This window comes from Leopardus geoffroyi, chromosome E3, assembly GCF_018350155.1.
Source record: "Leopardus geoffroyi isolate Oge1 chromosome E3, O.geoffroyi_Oge1_pat1.0, whole genome shotgun sequence".
Classification (NCBI taxonomy): Eukaryota; Metazoa; Chordata; class Mammalia; order Carnivora; family Felidae; genus Leopardus; species Leopardus geoffroyi.
The window spans coordinates 9,735,032-9,758,570 of record NC_059340.1 but is presented as its reverse complement, the minus strand read 5'-3'; the positions used below and the strand labels follow the sequence as shown (position 1 = coordinate 9,758,570).

Genomic DNA, 23,539 nt, shown 5'->3' with positions numbered 1-23,539 from the left:
AAAGGACACTAAGGGATGCTGTAAGAGTGACCAAAAGACATTAGCATGTTACCATAACAGATTACAAAGGACCAATAAGCATAGGAAAATAGTCAACCTCAGGGAAGTTAAAACAGCAGCAAAATTCCATTGTCTATGAGATTGGCAAAGATTTGTTAGAAAAAAAAGCGAAGAGCTACGAAACAGGGAAACGCGCTCCCAGGGTTCGGCCGCAAACACGCCCGAGAGCCTCGGAAGAGCTCTGGGGCTTCCGGGTCGGAACCTCCGTGCCCTTTGACTCCGGAAGTGCAGGCAGACAGGGCGGTGCAGAGGCGGGCACGCTTCGCGACACAGCCGTAAAGGCGCCGGAGCAGAGCATGGCGCTCTACGCGACGGCAGCGTCCGTGCTGGCGGGCGTGGAGAGCCGGCGGGGTTCCATCAAGGGGCTGGTGTATGCCAGCAGCTTCCAGGTAGTGGGGTTCGGGGTTCGGGCCGGCGAGGGGCGGGAGGGGAGCCCGGGCGGGGGGCCCCTGCCTCAGCCGGTGTCCTCTCGGCCACGAGCAGAACGTGAAGCAGCTGTACGCGCTGGTGTGCGAGACCCAGCGCTACTCCTCCGTGCTGGACGCCGTGATCACCAGCGCCGGCCTCCTCCGCGCGGAGAAGAAACTGCGGCCGCACCTGGCCAAGGTACCGGGGCCGGGGGGGCGGGGCGGGGCTGGGCTGTGAGCCCCCTCCGGACCTGGTCGCCGCGCGGTACCGTCCACGGTGTGACTTCGGCAAGTCGCCCCTCTGAAATGAGGATGAGCACTCTTTAGCCGGGTTATTTGAGGTGGGATGACAGTGCTTTAACTTCGAGCCGAGTGGAAGATGAAATAAGGACGAAAGTGCAAAGTAGCCGTGGCAGGGACACTGGCCGAAACAAATGGATGATGCTGACAAGGAGGAAGGTTGGGATCCAGAGCCCTGGGCTGAGCAGCCCTGGGGACAGGTTTCGAGACAGGGCTCAGCCGTAAATCCGTTGTGATCCTGGGCGGGACACCTCACTTTCATCTGTTGCTGTCTGGATAGGTGATTGGTTCAGCGCTTGCGGTTCCAACACTATGGAGTTCCAAGACATTCACGTTTAAGGTTTTTTTCTCTTTCTTTCCTCATCCCTAGGTACTAGTGTATGAGTTGTTGCTGGGAAAGGGCTTTAAAGGTGGCAGTGGGGGCCGATGGAAACCTTTGCTGGACCGGCACCAGGCAAGGCTGAAGGCTGAGTTGGCCCGGCTCAAGGTTCATCGAGGTGTGAGCAAGAACGAGGACCTGTTGCAGGTGGAATCCAAGCCTGGCCCAGGTGAGCTTTCTCCCAGGAAGGAGTTGTGTGGAGGAGGGTAGCTCGCAGGCCTTGGGAAGAGAGGCCTCGATCCTGCCCACTCACTGCTGATTGCTTCCCAGCCTCTCAGGTGCCTCGGTTTGTGCGGGTGAACACTCTGAAGACCTGTTGTGATGATGCGGTTGATTACTTCAAGAGACAAGGTTTCTCCTACCAGGGTCGGGCTTCCGGGTGAGCTGAGAACCCCTCCTGGCTGCCCTCCTCCAGGGGACGTGCCTGGGGGGCACTGGGAAACAGGGATCCGTTTCTTGGACTTTTCCGGCAGTTGCTTCCTCTCCTTCCAAGGCCTGTCTTCCTCTGTCCCTTAAACATGGATTCTTGTGGTTCCCTCCTATGTTCTTCTAATGCATCCCTCAATTTCTCGAACTCTTAATTCCTGCTTCGCGCCTGATGATTTGTGTCTCGCAGTCTAGACTTCTCTCAGTATTGCTACCCTCGGGGTCATATGAGTGGTAAACAGACCCCACAGTCACAGTGTGTGTCATACTAAATTCATCTCCCCTCTGAACTTTGCACCTTCTTCGTTTTAAATTGCTAAATCCTGTTTATTCAAAATTCAAGATTTAAGAGAAATCCTTCCAAAGCAACATGCTTAAACACACGGCTATTGGTTTATTTTGCAGTGTCCCCGCCCCCTTATAATTGACATAACATTAGTTTCAGATAGACGGCTAATGACTTTGTATGTATGTACACTGCGAAAGAATTGCTACAAGAAATCTAGTTAACGTTTGTTACCGCACATAGTTACAGAAAGTTTTTCTTGTGATGAGAACTTTTAAGATCTCTTAGCATCTTTTGAATATGCAAGAATGTATTTTTATTAGTCACCATGCTGTATATTAGATCCCGAAGACTTCAAGTAGAAACTTGTACCTTTTGACTGTCTCTACCCCTTTTGCACACATGCCGCCCCACCGTCTGCAGTCACAAATCTGTTCTCTGTATTTATGAGTTGGTTGGTTGGTTTTGGTTTTGTTTTTGTTTTTAAAAAGAGAGTCCACCCAATAGAACATACAGTGTTTGTCTTTCTGTTTGATTTGTTTCACTTAGCATAATACTTTCAAGGTCCATCCGTGTGGTCACAAATAGCAAGATTTTATTCTTTTAGAGGGAACTGAATAATATTCCTATGTGTGTGTGTACACAGGTGTAGGTATACACATACACGTATATATAGTTACATATTTTTTTTTGCTCATCTCTTAGTTGACACGTCGACCACATCTTGGCTGTTATAGATAGTACTGCAGTAAACGGGGTCCAGATATCTTTCTGAAGTAGTGTTTCCATTTTCTTCGGATAAATACCTAGAAATGGGATTGCTGGATCATATGGTAGTTCTCTTTTTAATTTTTTGATGAGCCTCCATAGTGTTTTTCCACAGCGGCTGCACCAGTTAACATTTCCTCCAACAGTGCACGAGGACTCCCCTCTCTCCACATCCTCACCAACCCTCGTTATTTCTTTTTGGGAATAGCCATTCTCACAGGTGTGAGGTGATGTTTCATTGTGGCTTTCATTTCCATTTCCCCCGATGACTAGTAATGTTCAGCACCTTTTCGTGTACTTTTTGGCCATCTGTTTGTCTTTGGACAACTGTTTAGATTCCTTACGTGTGTTTTAATCCCACCTCCCCCTTTTTTTCGTTAACGGTTGAGTTAGTGTTCTTTACATATTTTAGATATTAACTCTTTATCCAGATATGTGATTTGCAGATATTTTCTTCCACGCGGTAGGTTGCTTTTTCATTTTGTTGATGGTTTCCTGTGCCCTACAGAACTTTTTAGTTTGGCATAGTTCCACCTGTTTATTTTTGCTTTTCCTTTTTGTTAGGAGTTGGATCCAAAAAATCAAAAAAACCAAGACAGATGTCAGGGAGCTTACCACCCATGTTTGCTTCCAGGGGTGTTCTGCTTCCTGGGCTCACGTTTAGGTCTTTCATCCATTTTGAGTTAGTTTCTGTGTCTGCTGTAAAGTAGGGGTCCCGTTTTGTTCTTTTGCGTGTGGCTTCAGCCTTCCCAACACCATTATTGAAGAGACTGTTTTTTTTTTCCCCCTGCTATATATTCTTGGCTTCTCCGTCATAAATTGATCATTTAAGTATGGGTTTATTTCTAGGCTCTCTGTTTTGTCCCATTGATCTGTGTGTCTGATTTTATGCCAATGCCATACTGTCTTGATTTCTATACCTTTGTAGTATAGTTTGAAATCAGGGAGTGTGGTATCTCCAGCTTTGTCCTTCTTTCTCAAGATTGCTTTGGCTCTTCAGGGTCTTTTGTGGTTCTACATTTTAGGATTGTTCTGTCTGTAAACAATTCTATCGGAATTGATAGAGATCACATTGAACTTGTAGATTGCTTTGGGTAGTATGGACATTTTAGCATCATTCTTCCAGTCCATGAGAATAGACTATCTTTTCATTTGTTTGTATCATCTTTAGTTTCTTTCATCAGTATCTTAGAGGTTTTTTGTTTGTTTGTTTCTTTGTTTTTTCAAGAATAGGTAATTTTGTTTTATTACTACTATTACTATTATTATTATTTTTTAGTGTTTATTTTTGAGAGAGACAGCATGAGCAGGGAGGGGCAGAGAGAGAGAGAGAGAGGGAGGGAGACACAGAATATGAAGCAGGCTCCAGACCCTGAGCTGTCAGCACAGAGCCTGATGTAGGGCTCTAACTCATGAACCATGAGAACCTGAACCAAAGTCAGATGCTTAACTAACTGAGACACCCAGGCACCCCACTATCTTATAGTTTTAAGAGTACAGGACTTTCACCTCTTTGAATTTTTTTTGGGTACAAGTGTAAATGGGATTGTTAATTTCTTTTTCAAGATAATGTTGGTTTGCAACCTCCTTGGGAGCTTCCCAGATATAATCTGAACCAGCCCCCAAACATAGAGGGCAGGGCCAGAGAGGGAATGAAAAAAGAGGCAGGCTGCTCCAGATTGATAGGTGGCAGGTTCAATAAGCAAGGGAACTTCTATACGAGGCTTGTCTTGGGTAACTGGAAAGCAAGTACATCTTTGCCCCCACCTGCCAGAATCTTGAAAGTTTATTGAGAGGCCTTAATTGGGTTCAGTCACATACAGGCTCCACGTTGGAGATATTGTAGGTTCAGTTCCAGAACACTGCAATAAAGCAAGTGGAATGAATTTTTGGGTTTCCCACTGCCTATGAAAGTTATGTTTCTACTATACTGTGATCTCGTAAGTGTATAGAGCATCATGTCTAAAAAAAAAAAAAACAAAAAAAAACTATTTTAAAAATACTTTATTGCTAAAAAATGCTGAGCATCACTTGAGTTTTTGGTGAGTCAGAATCACTAATCAGAGATGACCATAATTAATAATGAAGAAGTTTAAAATATTGTGACAATTCCAAAAACATGACCCAGAGACAAGAAGTGAGCAGATAGCGTTGGAAAAATGGCGCCTTCAGTTTGTAAAAAACGCACTTATCTGTAAAGCGCAAAATGCAATGAAATGAGGTATGTCCGTATACCGTCCATATGGTCTCAACACCATGACCCTGTCTCAAGGCTTTGTCCTTGGAGCATCCTCTGGTGGAGAAGGCGAGTGGGAATGCCCATCCCAAGGATAGGGAAAGAGGGGCTGAGCCTCTGATTGCCGGGGTCCAGCTCACAGGTCAACTGGTAGTCATGTCCTTTCAGTGACTTCCCTCCACACTAACCCCTGTGACAAGCTCTTAAAATCCCACGTGACTGTTTTCCTCAGTGTGCCCTGAGCGGTCAGCGAGGGTCTCACGAGCACGGAGATAGCTCCTTTGGTAGCTGGCTGGCTGCCCTGGAGGCAGAAGCCACAGCAACGGTACAGACACGTGCAGAAGAAAACAGATTAAGGCAGACATTCCCCAAATCAGTGATAACTTCTTCCTCCAAGAACCCCAGGATCCAAACCATTGATTTCTTAAAATCCTCTAGGCTGGAGGTCAGATCACTCAGGGCATTTACTTGTGTCCTTAGATGATTTTAGTAAAGATGGTACTTTAGTGGATTCATCAGATACAAACATAGAACATTCTGTTTGGATAATGGCACAGGTGCTTCCTTGTGAGGCAGTAATAATTTCCAAGGCCATCCTGTTTTGGAGGGCAGCTTTTGTTATCAGAGACATTTCAGTGTTCTGTAAGGACCGGCTTTACTGGCTGCCATTCACAGTGGGCTGGGTGAATTTCATAAGGGCTTCTGTATGTGCTAGAATGTCCTCCAGTTTCACGGAAGGAACAGAGGCACCATCCAAATGATCATATCCTCATAGACGACAGACTGTGCCCATCTGGCCTTGAGGAGAGGGAGGCTGGCAGCTTTAGTTTCTTGACCAGGTTGACCACAGCACGAGTGTTGGTGGGGGGGGAGGCGGCGCTGTCCGCCATGAGGAGATGGGACTGGGGGGTGCATGTGCCAGACCGGGACCCCCACCTCCTCCCCTCTTCCAGGAACGCGTGTGCCATTCCAGGTGGGGTGCCTTTCTGCAGGTGCAGCTTGCCGCAGGGCAGCGGGATCCCGGGGGGGACGGGTAGCTCCCCACCTAGGTGTGGGACATCCCAGCGTGCGTGTCAGTGGGTGACTCCTTTCCCGGGCATGGTGGAGCCTGGTGTGCTTAGTGGCCTAGCACGATGCTCCACGGTAAGGGGGCGGCAGCCGTTTGCTTTATGGTGTTGGGTGTCTCGGCAGGGTCCCCGGTCTGGCATATGGGGCAGCAGGCCCTACCGGTGGATCATCCGGACGTACTAACGGCAGGGACGGTGCCTAGTCCACCCAGCCAAGGTGGTTTTCTGTTAGTGACGTAATCTGCTTGTTACAGCATCCCTTTTTCCGGGGCGCCTGGCTGGCTCAGTTGGTTAAGTGTCGGACTTCGGCTCAGGTCATGATCTCACAGCGTGTGAGTTCAAGCCCCGTGCCGGGCTCTGTGCTGACAGCTCGGAGCCTGGAGCCTGCTTCGGAGTCTGTGTCTCGCTCTCTCTCTGCCCCTCCCCTGCTCATGCTCTGTCTCAGAAATAAATAAAAACGTTAAAAAAAAAAAGTTAAACATCTCTTTTTCCTGACTGCCGGTCCTGCTGCTTGCAGGGTGTGTGGGTGAAGGAGCCTCCATTCAGTATCATGTTCTTCTGCCCGGTCTTGCACGTCACGGCCTTTCAAACGTGACCCCCAGTCACTGGTCGATGAGGATGTCTCTCCACGGATCTTTTTCAGTCTCCCAACGGTGGCGGCCCAGTTGGTGCGGAGGCCAGGAAAGCTCAGGTTGGGCCAGATGTGATAACCACGCAAACCGAGTCGCAGTTAGAACCCTCGCTTGGAGGGAGGGGCCGGTCCAGTCAGTTTGCCAATTTCTTACTGGTTGGGAGCTCAGGAGGATGGCCGCAGGCACCTTTGGCAGTTACCTCGGGCGTTATTTAGAACACACAGGTCGTGTTACCGAGTGAACCGGGTGAACCAAGTCAAGTCACCGCGTCTGCGGGGCAATCTGGCTTCCTCGGCAGCAGGCCGCCCCGCCAGGGGGCGATGGTGGGTCGGCTTCCTCCGCGCCTAGTCCGCACTGCCTGCCAAAGGTCAGTTACTAGGGCTCGTTCGTACCTGAGCTAGGGCATCAGTTTCTTGACCGCTAGGGGGCGTCAGTGCCTTCGGAGCCGGGGTGTGGAGACAGGTGAGGCCTGCCTTGGGCTCCTGCAGGGGAACCACGGGTCTTGTCATATGCCCTGACCGCACAGGGGCTTATTCACCATCCTCTGTCCAAGCCGCGGGGCCAGTGCCCTTGGCGCAGCCCGCTGCCCGTGCGGAGGGTTAAGGGCCAGGGCTCTGAGAGATCACCAGTCAGAACGCTCTCTGTGCTGTTTCTTCCTGAGAGGCTCTGCCTGGAGGAGCGTGGGGCACACCGCTAGAAGCTGTTGCCCCCCTGCCCAGGGGGACGGGGCGGAATGCGTGGCTTCTGTCTCCTTCCAGAGCCGAGACCCAAATTCCAGGGGCACCCTTCCCGTCTGTTGTCTCTGCCACAGCGCCCGCCCCACACCTTCCAGAGTCACAGACACCCTGAACTCCAGTGGCAGCCCTGCTTGGGGGACGCCCAGGGCTTTCATCTGTCCCACTGGTATTTTTGCCTTTTCATAGGCGGCCCGCTCTCTGATCCCCGCTTGCACACGTGCACTTTCTTTACCGGGCTGTATAGAGGACCCGGCACTGTGCCAGGTAGGGAATAAGAGGCCTCCAGACTCCAAAAACCCCTGCAGAGGCTCACACACATCTTCCACGTTCTTAGGGGCTGGATAAGTGTGCCTTCTGGCAATCACGGTGTCCGTGACAAGGCAGGTCTTACCCGACCAAACGATTCCCAAAACCTTGGGGCAGTGTCTGGGCCTGGAATGTTCCGTGGGTTCACTGCCCAGCCTCTCTCAGATCTCCAGCAAAGCCTGCAGGATGTCCTGCGAGAGAGAGGCAGGTCTGCACATGTGACCATTATCGCGTTAATGTGGAGGGCCCATCTTACAGGTCTCTGGCTGCCATGCCATGACATGGTGGGGTTGTGCAGGTGACCTTGGGGGAGCACTTGAAAGGTCCAACATTGGGGCACTTGGATGGCTCAGTCAGTTAAGTGTCCAACTCTTGATATTGGCTCAGGTCGTGATCTCACGCTTTGTGAGGTCCTGGTTGCCACCCACCAGGAGCCTTCTGGCTCTTCCGTCTGCCCTGCTAGGCTGTTGGAAGGACTACGTGCAGGGTGCACAGTGCCCACTCGGCGCAGATCTTAGGTAGTTCTTCCGGTCTCCCCGTGCGGCTTGTGTTGTCGGACAGTCGCTCTTCGTGGGGGTAACAGGTTTACGGGTTCCCAGCTGCGTTTCCCCTCAGCACCGGCGTGAATTCACCGTAAGAGGCTTGCAGAGTTCAGCCCTGTGGGATATCTGTGCCCGGTGTGTTTCCTCGTACTGGAGAGAGAGAAACTCCATATTCGCGGGCAGGGGCAGAACACCCAGCTTGCAGTGTCAAGGGACTTTCTTGACCGAAATTGTTGTTCGGGTTTTAAGGCTTTCCATGGGCTGACCTCTCTGTTCAGGTGGGGTCCCTGCAGCGATGCGGTCAGATCACATTTGCTTCCAGGTTACTTTCCCCAGACCCTTTGTGGCCCATTGGGATAGCCTTTTTGGCTTTCTGAGCTCCCTCTCAGGCCCGGCTCTTCCCCACGACCCACACCCGTCCCCGGGACCGCTCCGCTTCCCCTAGATCAGCAGCACGTTGTCCAGCATCCATTCTACGTTTTGTGGCACAAGTGGGCTCAGCGTGGACACCAGCATCCCGTCCCGGGGCTGGGGGTGGACTGGAGATCGTGTCGGCTTTCTTCCCTGCCATCATGTGGCCTGATCAGAGCCTTCAAAGACGGGTGCAGATGGCCCATCTCGCTCCCAGCCCCCCTAAGAATTTGTTATATCTCCTCTCTAGATTCCCAGGGTCCCACAAGCCCGGGAAGGTCCCCCTCACAGGGCCAAGCCTCCCCGTGGGCTAGAGTAATCCGGTGTCTAAGGAAGGAAGTAGCGCCAGGCAGACCCGACTGGAGGGCATCTCCGCCTCGTGCGTGGTCAGGGAAAAGCCACTGCCCCGTGGCCGCACCAGCTGCGCCTGGCTGCTTTCCCTGGCTTTTTGCTGGAGCTTGGCAGCTACGTCGGTGAGCTCGGCAGGAGCAGACTCTCCTCAGGAGTGTCTCCTGAACCGGGGACTGCCCTGCTGGCTGGGGTTGCCGTGGCTGTTCTTGCTTTCCCTTGTACGAGGGGTCCGCCAGCCCCAGTGCTTCGTCTGTTTTGCTGTCCACTGCCACAGCGCCCTCCACGTCCTCACTTTCCCAGCCGTGCGATCCGTGTGGTTAAAGCGGCCCGCACTTCCCCGGGCGGCCCTGTGCTCGTACAGCGATCCACAGGCTGACGTATGGGCCACGCCTCCCCACACCACAGGTCGCCGGCCAACTGCCGACTTCCCCTGTGGACGCCTTTCCCAAGGCCCGTGTCTTTGGTCTCCAGGCTTGTTCATCCGTTGTTGGTTTGCAGCCTTTGATCTGAAACTGGCCCCTGTATGCAGAGGGCAAGGAGAGACCAAAGGGTGGGTAGGTGGCAGGTTTTTTTGTTTTTTTGTTTTTTAATGTTTTAGTTTTTGAGAGCATAAACAGGGGAGGGGTGGAGAGAGAGGGGAGACAGAGGATCCAAAGTGTGCTGACAGGCTGACAGCATTGGGCCCGGTCCGGGGCTCAGACTCACGAACTGTGAGATCATGACCTGACCCAAAGTCAGACGCTCAACTGACTGAGCCACCCAGGCGCCCCTAGGTGGCAGGTTTCATAAGCGAGGGAACATACACCTGCCTGCCAGAATCTTCAGTTTATACAGAGGCCTTAATGGGTTGTCTCATACCTTCCAGATGGTCTCAAGACCGTATTAGTCTCTCAAGGCTGTGTCCTCAGGCAGCCTCTGGGAGGGGCGAAGGCAAGCAGGATGCTCATCCTGGGGCAGGGGTGAGGAGCCTCTGACTGCCCAGGTCCTGCTCCCAACAGGTGGTCACATCTTCTCTGTGACCTCCCCCAGCAGATAGGTTGTCAGTGTGTAGAAACACAACAGATTTTTGCGTATGAATTTTGTATCCTGCAACTTGACTGAACTCATTTATAAGTTCTAACAGTTTGGGGGCACCTGGGTGGCTCAGTTAAGCATCTGGCTCTTGATTTTGGCTCCGGTCATGATCTCACGGTTTTGTGGGTTTGAGCCCCCAGTCAGGCTCTGCACACTGACCTCGAGGAGCCTGCTTGGGATTCTCCTTCCCCTCTCTCTGCCCCTCCCCTGCTTATGCTCTGTCTCTCTCAAATACACTTAAAAAAAAAAAAAATTCTGACAAGTTTTTTTGGTTGGGAGTTTTTAGGGTTTTCTATATATGTCATCTGCAGATAGTGACCGTGTTACTTCTTCCTTTCCAACGTGGGCGCCTTTTTCTTCTTGATCTCGCCCAAATGCTCACCAGGCTCTGTTGAGTAACAGGGGTGAGAGTGGGCATCTCTGATCTTGATCTTAGAGGAAGGGCTTTCAGCTTTTCCCCACCGAGGATGTCAGCTGTGGGCTTTTCACATACGGCCTTTATTGTGGCGAGGCGTGTGCCTTCTGCACCTGCTTTGCTGAGAGTGTTTTTATCCTCAGTGCATGTTGAGTTTTGTCAGATGAGCCGATCAGGATTTTTATCCCTCCTGTTGTGAGTGTAGCGCAGCACGGGGATTGCTTTGTGGACCCTGAACCCGTCCTTGCATCCCTGACCTTTGCCCCTTCTGCATTCCCTCTTAACCTGGCAGCTGACATCACCATCACGCAACCATTTGGTCAGGCCACCCCAACCCAGTCACCGGAAATGCTTCTCTTCTCACCCTCGTCACTTACACCCTTGCCTGCGGCATCTTTCTGCCCCCTCCCCCCACTCTGCCCGTGGTTTTCCGTCTTTGGCAGAAGCAGCCCCTGACCTGGTCTCTCCGCCTCCAGACGTGTCATGTGGTCGGCCACAGAAAGATCTCCCCTGCCTAAACCGTCCTTGGCTCTCTTGTGCTGTGCCCGCTGCTTCCGTTGCCTGCCACCGCTCCTGTGCACTCCCCACTGCTCCCCTGCGTTCCCATCCCCCTCATCCTGGGAAGCCGCCCCTGCGTCCGCCTTCCCCTTCTGTGGTAGACGGTCCTTCTGTCCTTCTGCCCGCAGCACGTGGTTGGGAGGCCGGGCGGTGCGCCAGGCAGTGGCTCTTTGGGTTTGGCTTCCAGCTCTGCCCCTGTGGATGGCTTTCCGAACTGAGCATCGTTGTCGGCCCGCTTCGCGAGGGTTTGGAACGTGATGCTTCCGTCTCTGCTGCTCACATTAGGAGACCCCTGCCCCTGAGCAGTCAGCTCGGTGCCCGCCTCCCCAGGACTGACCTCTGTCCAAGTTAGGTGGTTTTTTTGTTTGAGAGAGAGAGCCCGTGCGCACATACACAGGGCAGGGGCACAGAGAGAGAGAGAATTCTAAGCATGCTCGGCACTGGCAGCCTGACATGGGGCCTGAGCCCAGGAACCTCAAGATCCTGACCTGGGCTGAAGTCGAGTTGGACACTTAACTGACTGAGCCACCCAGGCGCCCCTCTGCTGCCCATTCGTATCAAATCGATCCTGTCCCTCGCTTCCTGGCGGTCTGGAGCATCTGTCGCGTGAATGAACAGTTCAAGTGAGGAAACGTGTGAAACGGCCAGCCTGGCGCATAGCCCGGAGGAACTCAGACGTGCCGATGCTTCCTGTTCCCTGGCAGCCTTGAGGACCTCCGGGCCCTCAAAGGGAAGTGCTTTCTTCTGGATCCCTTGTTGCCAGAGCTGCTGGTGTTTCCAGCCCAGACGGATCTGCACGACCACCCGCTGTACCAGGCCGGCCACCTCATTCTACAAGACAAGGTAGGGCAGGTGGGTGGGAAGGGGAGGACGGAGAGGGAGCCGGGCCTCTGTGTGCCAGCCCAGGGCCTGCTCTGCCTGCCAGGCCAGCTGTCTGCCGGCCGTGCTGCTGGCCCCGCCCCCCGGCTCCCACGTCATCGATGCCTGTGCTGCCCCAGGCAACAAGACCAGTCACTTGGCTGCTCTTCTCAAGAACCAGGGGTGAGTGCCATGGTCAGCCCGAGGGAGCTGGGGTCTGACCTTGTACTTGGAGGACGAGATGAGGAAAACTGTGACCCACTGGGGGCTTGAAGGCCGAAAGGAGGATCTCCCTTTAAATATTCGCTTCTGGACCCAGAGCAGTTGGTGGCGGAGCCCGAAGCTCAGCTGCCCTCTGGGTGGCCGGTGCGAAGACAGGAATCCCTCACCCTTGGGGCAGAGTCTCCAGGTCAGGTCCCTCTAACCACTGTCCCTTCTCTTCTGTGTCCCTGTGAAGGGACATGTTCTCGTGTCAGAACTGTGGGCCCTGAGGTTCCCTGTGGATTCTCAGTTCGCCCCGTCTCTCCCCTCTTCTCCAGCAAGATCTTTGCCTTTGACCTGGACGCCGGGCGGCTGGCGTCCATGGCTACCCTGCTGGCCCGGGCCGGAGTCTCGTGCTGCGAGCTGGCCGAGGAGGACTTCCTGGCGATATCGCCCTCCGACCAGCGCTACCGTCAGGTCCAGTACATCTTGCTGGATCCTTCTTGTAGCGGCTCTGGTGAGATGGGGACAGAACCTGGCCGCGGGACCTGCAGACGCGGGGCAACCTCGCGGCGGAAGGGGCAGCGGTTCGCTTTGGCCTCGGTCTAATACTGGTGACCCTGGGCAGACGTTGTCCCCTGCAGTGCAGGGATCTCAGTACGAAACGAGGCCCGTCTGCAGCTGACAGGCTTTGTCCCTAGGTATGGCGACCAGACGGCTGGAGGAGCCCGGGGCAGGCACACCTAGCAAGGCGCGCTTGCAGGCCCTGGCTGGGTTCCAGCGGCGAGCACTGTGCCACGCGCTCACTTTCCCCTCCCTGCAGCGTCTGGTCTACTCCACGTGCTCCCTCTGCCAAGAGGAGAATGAAGACGTGGTGCGGGATGCCCTGCAGCAGAACTCGGGGACCTTCAGGTAGTGGGGACCCGCCGGGGTCCTGGGAAGGGGGCTGCTGTCTTTTACCCAGAAGTCTGTTCACCTCCACAGGCTAGTCCCCGTCCTCCCCTCCTGGCCCCACCGTGGCCTCGGCACTTTTCCGGGGGCTGAACGCTGCCTCCGGGCCTCCCCTGAAACCACGCTCACCGGCGGCTTCTTTGTTGCCGTACTTGAACGGGTGGAGGTGCCGAGGTGAGTGGGGGGCGGGGCGGGGGGGGGGTGCTTGGAAGACGCCGGAAGACCCGGGCACCTCTAACTTAGGTACTTTCCTTCTAGCTCAGTCTCCCGGGCCGAAGCACCGGCACCTCCACCCGAGGCCGCCCCGCGGAGGAAGAGACGGCGCAGAGCGGCGGCCCCTGGGGCGCCGCCCCGCACCGAGCAGGTCCGCAGAGCTGTGCCTTGGGCGGGGGGGCCCCGCCGTCCCGCAGCTCAGCCGGCGGGTTTTAAGGTTCTTTTGTTTCTATTGCTTTAGGAAGGAAAGCAGTAGCTGGAGGGAGAGTGTGGACTTGCCTGTCCCCTGGGCCCCTCCCCGGGCCGTGTTCGTGCTCGTGACAGCTCTGCCCACGGAAATAAAAAGCAGGACATGGTCTACGACAGATCACAGTTTGTTTTTATTCTTAATGACATAAGCAAGGAGAAAAATCTCACATTCATACTAAAAATTCCAACTAGCCTCACAGGAATTAAGTCTTTATTTGTAATGGAAAGTCCCAGCCTCCCGTTCCTGTCCAGTGCACGTACGTGTACACACACACACACACACACACACCCACACCCACACACACACTCAGGCCGCGCCGGGACACCCTCTTTGGGGGCTCCCGGGCCAAGTGTCCTGTGGACCTGAGGTAAACTAGCTCGGAACACTAACACTAACGAGGCTCTACCTTCCGGAAGGTATCGCTAGAAGCTTGGTTTCTAGACCCGTGCCCACCCCCCCCCCCCCAATCCTAACAGGGACTCGGGACTCGAGGTCCAGGCCTCTGGGCACCACACACAGGTAAATACTGTCTGCTCTTCCTGGGGGGTGGGAAGGAGCAGTCCCCTGCGTCACACTCAACCTCAGTCACGAGGGGGGAGGGGGGACAAGTCACATCTACGTCACATTATTTATAAAATAAGAATTATGGTTTATAGAATGTGTCCCGAAGGGGCTCTAGTCCCTCAGGAAAGCTGCCTGGGACAGTCTGAGCCTCTTGTCCACACAGGCATAACTTAACTATACAGCTAATTCCTAGTCAATAGCATTTATACTTAACCACCTCAGTGAACCAAGCTTGAAGGAATTTAAAAGGCAATTTAGCTTAAATACAAAAATAAATTTTTATTTCGTTAAAAAATGTTTAAATATTTTTTTCTTTTAATTTAGACACACGCATTCATACTTCTCCCAAAGAGGATGGGCATTGGCAGCAAGGCTCTTGGGCCTGGGGTATGTGATCTGGGAACGGGAAGAACGGGACGGAGGGGAGGGTCTGCTGAAGGGGGGGGGGTGGGGGGGATGAATTTTGAAGCGTGGTTGGTTAATTTTGGTTTTCTAACATTCTGGGGAGGATCCAGCCCACGGTGGGGTCAGGTAGGCGAGAGGGAAACAGCAGAGGGAAGAGGACTTTGCTTCCCCCTCGGCCCCATCCTCTTGGGCTGCCAGCCCTTAAAGTCAAAACACCATTTGAAAATCCAGGAGTCAGCACGTGTAGCCATAAAGCGGTGCTACTTTCCACATTCAATTAGCGAGGCCCCAGAAACTTGAAACAGTTAAGTCCGGCACTACCAACATGCCGCCACTCATACAATTCAATTCTTCCTCCAAACTCGATTCAAAGAGCGATAGACGTGAGCATCAGACAGTAACACAGAACAAGGCTTTAAACATACAACCCCGGGGAGGAGGCGGACGAGCCCCACGGAGGCCAGCGGGGAAGGCGGGCAAGGAGGCAGCGGGGGACATCCTGCCCGCTCCCGGCGCTCCCCCCACTCCCCCGGAGCGAGGTAGCTCCCCTGCAGCTGCCAGGCTAACAGTCTTGAGCCACCGAGCTTTTAGGGGCCGAACTGGCAGAGGGTTGAGGACAAACATGGACTCAGACTTGGCAGGAGGAAGTGGACCAGCAGGAGCAGCCCCACTGGGGTCTCCAAGGCAAAGCTAGATTCAAGGTCCTTTAAAAAGGAGTAGAGCCTGCGGGGAACCAGGGACGGACGAAGCAGCAAGAACTGGGGAAGCAGAGTCCCCTAACGGGACCCGAGGAGAACCGCTTTTTATAGGCAAGCCAAGCAAGGTAAAGCCGCGGGGCTGACCCACTTCCCCGACTCCCATCATCCACTGCACGGCGGCGGCACGTGTGGGTAGGGCCGTGCCTACGACCTGCCAGGCGAGAGGAGATGGCTCTGGGGGCAAGGCAGGAAGGGAGGCCGCCTGACCAAGTTCATACACCAGACAAGAGTCAGAGGAGGACGAGGACAGTATGTACAGATGTTTCTTCAGTTTTCTCCAGCCTCACCACGGAGCCATTCAAGTAAAGGGATCAGGCTCCTGCCCTGCACACCCCACACCCCCTCCCTCGAGAGGCCAGGGGCTTCTTCCTCAAGGAGCAGGAACCGGCCACCGGGGCTGCCACCGCCTCCCTGGTGGCAGAAGCCAGAGATCTGGGGTAGGTTGCTTTATGGAACTAGAAGGGTCAGAGGCTCTTCCTAGCAGGTGCTGAGGTCCAGATGTGGGCAAGGAGGGGGGTGGGGGGGGGGGGAGTATGGAACGGGGACAAAGGCTATTTCTTGCGGGTGTGCTGCCTGCGGGCCTGCAGTCGCTGCCGAGCCCCCGGGGTCTTGGATCCTGCACCAATGGAAAATGAAGGGGCCGCCGATCCTGGAAAGATTCAACAAGGTCTCATCAGGGCAGCTGCTATCCGGGACACCTCCCTGGGTACCCTAATCTCTGGAAGGTTAGGCCGACAGAATTCGGTACTTAAACCGGGCTTCCCAAACAGTGGAAGCTGTGTGTGTGTGTGGGGGGGGGGGGGGGGGTGGTGGCTACTGAAAGTACAGAATCCCAGAACACCTGAGAGCGAGCAAGAAGGCATTTGCCCTTGGCTTTCCAGTGGTCTGAAACATTCCACCCTCAACTCCATACCTGGGCTTTGCCAATCTCGTAGCCAGGCCACATCTTTCTCATGCCTGTGAGTCTGATCTTTTCCAGGGAGCCCCAGAGCCAGGAACCTGCCAAGACCCACCCCCCTCCTCCACCTCCCCCCCCGCCCCCCCTCCTTCTTTGCAGAAAGAAGCAGGGTCACGCTGGCTGCTTACCGAAAGGTCCGACTCCAACAAAGCCTTGGGTGGGTGTTGAGGACGCCCCAAAGGAGAGACCACTGCCCGATGCGCCCACCCCGGGGGCAGGGGTGTTCTGACCAAAAGTGGGTGTGGAAGTGCCTAGAACGAAGAGACCGTAGAAAACGAGCGACTAGGCAGTGGGCAGAGGGCATAACAGCCGGGATGACGAATTGGGAGGTGTCCCCACAGGGCACCTCAGTCCTGGACCACCAAAGCTGGCTCCCCCGGTGGTAGGAAGTGCCTCTCTGCCTGCTAACCACCGTGCTGCCTTCTGGCCACCTCAGGAACAGAGTCTCTGCATCCCTGGGGACACTCAACGTCCCCCACCCCCCTCACCTCCACCTGGACCAGGTTACTTCCCTCTGTCATGACTAATTGAGTTCTGCCTTTGCCCCCTGTTTATCTGTCCCTTGGCGTCAGAAACTGGAACCTTCCAAACACCCCACCAGTGTGGGTCCTCTCGCCTTCCCATGGCCACGTTCAAAGTCCAGTCCTGCCGCCGCCTACCCCCACAGGCCTCAGGGACTGCTGGCCGCCTCGCTCCCAGTCCTGACCTCGCACCCCATTCCTACCCCGTCACCCCTCACCGCTGCCCGGGACTGCCCAGCACCCAGATGGCCACCGCGAGCACTTCAAGTATCGCCCCCACCTTGCCGAGCCCTGCCCCTCTCGCGCCACCAGCTGGAGCTGTGACAGGCGCATCTGCACCCGTTCTCCACCTCAGTCTGGATGTCGCCGATTAACAACGTGTGACGGCATGGGCCGGCCTCGCTTTAAATTCAAAACCGCGATTCTCCAACATTGTCGTTACATTCCTTTTCCCACTCTCCAAACGACCATTTCAAGATGCCCTCCTCTGTACACGGACCTCCCCAAGACCTCTCCCGTTTCCTGAAGAAAGCACGCTATCAGGATCAGAGCTCCTTGGGAGTCTCTTTCCACGTGGCAAATCAGATCACTTCATTCTTCTTGAAATTCTACCAGGATTTCCCTCAATACTTAAATCCAAACTTAACCCTGACCACGTGTGACCGTCAACTCTGCCTCCCCACATCATTCTGGAGCACTTCTGTTCTTCGATCCTCTAGCCACACCTCACTTTTTGCTGTTTGTGACCAGAGCTTGCTTCCGCCCCTAGGCCTCTACGCCAGCTCTCCTGCGCCGGAAGAGTGGGCTCTGGCTCACGCCTACCCACCCATGCTCCCAACCCCTGCATCACAGACGGGGAGTCTTGGCTCAAACTGCCTCAGAAAGGCCCACCTCCTTGGCCACCAGACCGTCTTCCTCCAGGACGCACAGCTCCCTGACCCTGTATCTAACGTCAGTCACCGCCACACCGTAAAGCTCCGAGGGCGGCTGGGGCCAGCACTCAGAGGAGCACCCGAGTCCGTTCCTCATCTTACCTCCGAACACGGGCTTGCTCTCGGGCGCGCTCGCCACACTGAAGGCAAAGGGTGTGCCCTGGCTGGGTGCGCCCAACGTGCTCTGACTCAAGCCTCCTCCGAAAGGCGTCGTGCCACCAGTGGTCCCGCTCTGTCCTGTGCCGAAGCTGAACGCTCCAGAGGCAGAGCTGGTGCCGGGGGTGGCCGTGTTGATCCCGAAGCCCCCGCCGCCGGCCGGGCCGGCCGAGCCCCCGAACGTGAAAGGCGCCAGCGTCGTGCTGCCGAACACGGAGCTACCGGTCCCGCCGCTGGTGGTCTGGGTCGTAGCTCCGAAGCCGGAGGCGGCGGCCGCCCCAAAGGAGAACACGGACGTGCCGCTGCCGAAGGCCGGCTGGGTGCTGGTGGGGGCGCCGAAGGCAGACGCCGTGGGCTTCAAACCGCCGAAGCTGGACGGCGTGGCGCCGCCGAAGGCGGGCTGAGCCGGGCCGGGCGCTGGGGTCGCAGCCGGGGCCGCGGCCGCAGAGTTCCCGAAAGCGAAAGAGCTGCCGAAGCTCGGGGCAAGGGCCGGCTTGGCGGCGCCCTGCTGCTGCCCGTCGGCAGCACCGAACGTGGGCTGGGGGTTGGCTCCCGGGTACGAAGAGAGGGGGGGCTTGGTGCTCGAGCCGAAGGGAATGTGGAACGCCGGGGTGGCGGCGCTAGTGAAGGTCGGCGCCGGCTGGCTGCTGGTGACCGGGGCGGGGGTGCTGAGGCTGCCGCCGAAACCGCCGAAGCCAGTGGTGCCGCCGCCGCTGGCGGTCGTCGGCGCGGCCCCGGGGAGGGACTGGACAAAGGTCGTGACCGTCGTCGAGGCGGGCGCGGCAGGAGGCTTGCCGAACTGGAATATGGAGCCCACGGCCGGGGTGAAGCTGGCACCAGAGGCAGAGGGAGCCCCGAAGAGGAAAGGCTGGGCAGCGGAAGTGGTGGTGCTGGTCACGCTGCTCACACCAAAGCTGAACGTGGGCTTTGAAGCAGAGTCTGTGGACGTGCTGGCTGTACTCGTGGGAGCCACGGCTGAGGTGGCACCGGCCTGGCCGGTGAAAAGAGGGGTGCTCGTGGCAGTGGCTGGAACGGCCGTCTGACTGAAGAAGGGGACCGACGAGGGCACAGACGTAGGGGGCCCGATGCTGCCGAAGATCGGGTCGAAAGTGAGCTTGGGGCTGCTGGCAGGCGCAGGGAGGGCAGAGCCGGAAGGGGTCGCGGTGGTGACCTTGGATGGGCTGGATGGCAAAGGGCCCTCATTCTCACTTTTTGGTGGGGCCAGAAAGATGGGCTTGAACATGGGAGATGCCGAGGACACGGCGGGGGCTGTGGAGGTAGGGGGGTCGGCAGGTGGGGTGCTCAGCATTCCCAAAAGAAGACTTTGCTTCGGGGTGGGAGACGGGGCAGATGTCTCAGCCTGAGGAGCTGGAGGGGACTTGGTGGGGTCAGCGGCTGGGATCGGGGAAGCAGCAGGGGTCAGCCCTAAGAAAGCGGCTGTGGATTTGGAGTCCGAGGAGGTGCCCGGAAGGGGTCCCGACTGTGAAGACCCAAGAGGGGCTGGAAGGCTGGGTGTCTTCGGAGGTGTGTGGGCCCCAGTGGTTGCCACTCCAGCAGATTCTGGAAGAACAGAGAGAGTAAATTCTGAATACCTCAAACGTGATGGCATTCAACGCTTCTCTCCCTAGCACCGTGCTGGGGATTCAGAGTCCGTCAACAAATTGTGACGACATCCACACCACAGACCCTTAAAGTATCCACCCCTTAAAATCAAGGAAACATTATTTCCACCCTTCCCCGATCGTAAGATACGAGGGGATACGATGTGGCCTCATTGGGGGGTAAGGTGTAGAAACTAAGGAGAACCCAATCACCCAAACTCCAGTCCCGTTAATTTCCCAGATGCACCTCACTTACTACTCGTCCAACAAAGACTGCCTCTGTTTGCCTACTGTGCTGAGTGCAGGGCACATAACCACGAATGGAAGAGTCTCTGCCCTTGAGCCCTGGGACGGGCTGATGCCGGATAGACTACTCTATGTTAAAGGGCAACGAGAGGAGTGTGGGCACATGCAGTACCATGAAGGACCCTTGGAAACCTAGAGGGAAAAATGACGTCCTCTTGTGCCTGTGGTCACGTGACAAGACTTGGTAACCATGGGATCACATTTACATCCCAGAGCCACCTCAAAGGTAAACGTGTGCATTTTACAGAGGACAACAGCAAGGCTCTGAGTGGCTCTGGCCTCCAGAGCCTCTGACTGCTAAGACTAAGCCACGGACCCCCTTCCCTAGAACCTCCTGATGAGAGAATTCTGAAGCTCGGAAGCATGCGCCAGCTCAGGACTGCTGAGCCACAGCAAGTTCAAGCTCCCGAAGACCTTCAGGGACTGGCAGGCATGACGCCTTTACTCCACGTGACCCACGGACGGATGCCATTCGACGCCGCAGATGGAGCTCGCCCACTCACCCGAGGAAGGGGGTGGGCCTGCAGAACTCTGCTGCTTCTTCAAGCTCTCCAGCAGCGGGTTGGGGCTTGGGGCTGGGAGGGCGGCTGGGGAGGCGGCGGTCCCAGTAGTTGGCAGGGTAAACGTCAAAGAAGGTTGAGTAGTAGGGGGCTTCTCGGTGCCAGAGTTAGAAGCCGTATCTAAGGAGAAAGAAAGGTGCTGGGAAATTCTTTCCAGGGGCACATCACGTAGCACAAGACGCTCACGGACTTGGTATCTGCTTATTTAGAAATGCTTCCCCTGGGGCACCTGGGTGGCTCCAGGTGAGCGATTGACTTCGGCTCAGGTCACGATTCACGGTTTGTGAGTTCAAGCCCTGAACGGTCAGTATGGAGCCTGCTTGGGATTCTCTCTCTCTCCTCTCGCTCTCTGCCCCTCCCCCATTTGGCATTCTCTAAATAACTTAAAAAAAAAAAAAGCAAGAAAGAAATGCTTCTCCTTGATTCCAATGCTCATTGTTCTCCAGATTCCATTGAGGCCCCAAAAGGATTTGTCAGATGAGAAAGATCCAAATAAAACCAGAGGAAACTCCTCTTTGCAGCCGTGAAGCTGGTCGGTCTTCCTTACCAGTCCCATCCTCCAAGGCCTTGTTAAACCACCGCAGCGAAGCTCTTTTTTCCAAATCTAGATCTTCGGCAGTGATGGAGTAGCCAAGCTGGGGAGGTGGGGGCTGCCAGAGAGAAAGATGAGAGGCCCATCAGGGAAGCTGGAAGAAACCTGTATTGAGCTACCCTAGAACTTGGGGATGCCAAGCTGGGGTGGGCGGGTGTGGACAGACAAAGCCATACCAGGGTCAGCCGAGCCCCTCGCCGGGAGGGTAGGAGCTGAACCTTTCGCTTCCGCTGCCCAGAGCTGCCAGGTGTGGGAGGGGAGCTCCACGAGTTCTGCGCCTTCCATGTGGTTGTATCTGCAGCTAAAGAAACAACATGGACTTGTTTTCTGCCTCCTCTTCCAGAAATGGCCAAGTCTGTCTATCCACTTGGTTTTTAACACTGAATTCTCACTGGTTATGTCTGAAAGATTTGGTCTTCCATGGATGGGGTCTTGGAGAGTTTGCAAGACAGTTTCTGCCAGGAGGGTATCAAGATAACTGCTCCAAACACAGGCATACAAGTGCTTACTGACAGTAGTCACCCAGGCTGCTCAGAGGCCCCCACCAGCGCTCATCGCCAGCCCACAGGTCCACTGGCCGGTGCCGTAGCTGCCTGTGCCACAGACCACAACCTCTGCACCTACCAGGCCCTGCACACAGCGATGCTCAGCGCATGCTTCCGGATGAGCAGGGGTCTCACATGCTCCATAAACACTCCCACCACCAGAAGCCACTCCTGCGCGCTTCACAACCTACCCTTTTCTCCCTGGGCCTCCTTGTCTGTTGCCAAAGGAGTTGAAGAACTGGAGCGGTGAGAAAGCTCGTCCTCTCTGAGGGCAGAAGAGGCAGAAGCGCATTTAGAAAGACTTCCTGATACAGATACAGAGTATCGGGTAACTACTTACAGCCTCGTAACTACCAACCCGGCCAAAGTCTAGAACAACTGTGATTTAAGATCACAGGCCAGGACAAAAAATAAGAGAAATCAAAAGGAAATTCCTACAAAACGAAGGGAGAAGTTCACGGAAGCCACGGAGAAACCTCTGTCTCACAACCAGCACGAAACGAGAACCTTCACAACCTTACTTACACCTCGCCCAGTTCCTGAGACCTGTAGCCACAGAGCTGACCCCTAAGAGCAGCAGTCTAGTCGCCTGTCGGTGCCTGGAGATCAGCTGGGGTCCAGAACATGAACTCTCCTGCCCCTGCCATGATCCTCTGTGCCCCCTCTACCCTGTGGCCTTTGCGTTCACACCCCAGTCGCTTGTGCTGCAGGATGAGGAAGAGAGCCACAGCCTCCAGGGTCAGCACAGAAGACATTTAAGAGGCGGGAGCAGTTTGGGCAGGTACTTCACTGTCCTTTTGGATGGCAATCTTGGATCCTCCTGATCCGAGCCGCAGGAGGCCTAAGAGCCAAGTACGTGTGCTTCCTTTCCTGCCCTCTCATTAGTCTGCAGTGCAAACAAGGACCCGTTACCTTATTTTCTTTGCTGGCCTCTCTGGTGTCTGCGAGCGGGATGAGGCTGGGCTGGAGAATGGTGACAAGCTGGGCCCGCTTCTCTTCCAAAGCTAAAAGGCAAAAAGCAGTGACATGATTACTCTACCGGACAGCGTGACATCCGCCTTCAATACAACTTTGTATTCTGTTCGTCGCCACACACAGGGTCTCCTCCTCAGTGACAAACATCTTTTGTGGAGCACCTGGCTGACGTAGTGGAGCAGGAGACTCAATCTCCATGTTGTGGGTTCAAGCCCCACGTTGGGTGTAGAGATTACTTAAAAATACGATCTTTTAAAACAAAAAAGGAGCACCTGGATGGCTCAGTCGGTTAAGCATCTGACTCTTGATTTTGGTTCAGGTCATGATCTCACGGTTTGTGGGTTCAAACCCCACACTGGGCTCCTTGCTGGCAGCGTGGAGCCTACTTGGGATTCTCTCTCTCTCCCATTCTCTTTGCCCCTCCCTGGTGCATGAGCTTCCTCTCAAAAATAAATTTAGAAAAATAAAGAAAAACATTTCTCTGTGAAGGAAGGCCCCTGAAGGAAAGTCAATTGCCAGTATTAACTACGGGGAAAAAATCTGAACAAGGAAATGCTAACTAATAAAGTACAAGGAACAATGTACTTTTTGCATATATTAAAAAGTAGAAGGTTACATTCAGTCATGGTTTAGAGCCTATGATGCATCCAGCTCTACTTTATGTTGGCTGCAGAAATTATACAATTAAGAAGCTTTCCCAACCCCCCTCCCCGCCTCAAAAAACCTATTACGGCAAAGGTAAGCCAGTAAACTAATAGTCTTGCTTTTATTAATTTTTGTTTTACTTCAATTTTATTTTTTTTAGGTATATTTTGAGAGAGAGCAAGTGGAGAGGGGCAGAAAGAGGGAGAGAGAATCCCAAGCAGGCTCTGCACTGCCAGCACAGAGCCTGATGTGGGGCTAGAACTCACAAACTATGAGACAATGACGTGAGCCAAAGTCGGATGCTTAACCGACCGAGCCACCCAGGTGCCCCCTGCTTCAACTTTATTTTTTTAAGATGTGCTATCATGACATTTATGACTTATGCAGTATCTATGGTATTTGCTGTTACATGATTATTATCCAGACACCTGTCTCTTCCAACAAACAGGCAATCGGTTCCTTGGTAGCGAAGGTCTGTTCTCACCTTCCGCTCATGCAAAGCAGCCTCGATAACTGACAAAGAGCAAGCACTATGAAGTTTCGTGAAGTCTTTAGCTTAATTACAAAAATACTAATAACCTATCACTGCAGAC

General features: G+C 54.7%; 2 protein-coding genes across 7 annotated transcripts in view; one reads left to right on the top strand and one right to left on the bottom strand.

The window, feature by feature from the left end:
* The first annotated feature begins 299 nt into the window (after nt 1-299).
* Nucleotides 300-13,541, top strand: NSUN5 (NOP2/Sun RNA methyltransferase 5). Of its 5 annotated transcripts, none has more exons than XM_045461882.1 (11): nt 300-449; nt 544-666; nt 1,138-1,315; nt 1,417-1,525; nt 11,660-11,798; nt 11,881-11,996; nt 12,353-12,531; nt 12,716-12,926; nt 12,999-13,139; nt 13,224-13,329; nt 13,420-13,541. In XM_045461882.1, the coding sequence occupies exons 1-11, from the start codon at nt 357-359 to the stop codon at nt 13,432-13,434; spliced, it is 1,410 nt and encodes a 469-aa protein (XP_045317838.1). In that variant the 5' UTR covers nt 300-356; the 3' UTR covers nt 13,435-13,541. The 5 variants fall into 5 exon arrangements, with proteins under 5 accessions (XP_045317838.1, XP_045317837.1, XP_045317839.1 ...); XM_045461881.1 differs by having other exon boundaries at nt 11,857-11,996; XM_045461883.1 differs by having other exon boundaries at nt 314-449; nt 11,989-11,996.
* The window catches only part of POM121C (POM121 transmembrane nucleoporin C), a 52,778-nt gene continuing 42,778 nt past the window's right edge, over nt 13,540-23,539 (bottom strand). For both annotated transcript variants that reach the window (XM_045461879.1, XM_045461878.1), the window contains 8 exons: nt 22,239-22,330; nt 21,518-21,591; nt 20,958-21,082; nt 20,737-20,839; nt 20,133-20,309; nt 17,669-19,282; nt 16,242-16,364; nt 13,540-15,804 (listed from right to left, as the gene is read on the bottom strand). In XM_045461879.1, the coding sequence (XP_045317835.1) occupies nt 15,707-15,804; nt 16,242-16,364; nt 17,669-19,282; nt 20,133-20,309; nt 20,737-20,839; nt 20,958-21,082; nt 21,518-21,591; nt 22,239-22,330 (2,406 nt within the window). In that variant the 3' untranslated portion in view covers nt 13,540-15,706. The remainder of the gene's footprint in view (nt 15,805-16,241; nt 16,365-17,668; nt 19,283-20,132; nt 20,310-20,736; nt 20,840-20,957; nt 21,083-21,517; nt 21,592-22,238; nt 22,331-23,539) is intronic.

Bases quoted from the DNA above. Each gene is read 5' to 3' on its own strand.
- NSUN5 (XM_045461881.1), top strand. From the start codon at position 357: ATGGCGCTCTACGCGACGGCAGCGTCCGTGCTGGCGGGCGTGGAGAGC. The intron at 1,526-11,659 runs GTGAGCTGAGAA...GTTCCCTGGCAG, and splicing joins TACCAGGGTCGGGCTTCCGG to CCTTGAGGACCTCCGGGCCC. The intron at 12,927-12,998 runs GTAGTGGGGACC...TCACCTCCACAG, and splicing joins CAGAACTCGGGGACCTTCAG to GCTAGTCCCCGTCCTCCCCT.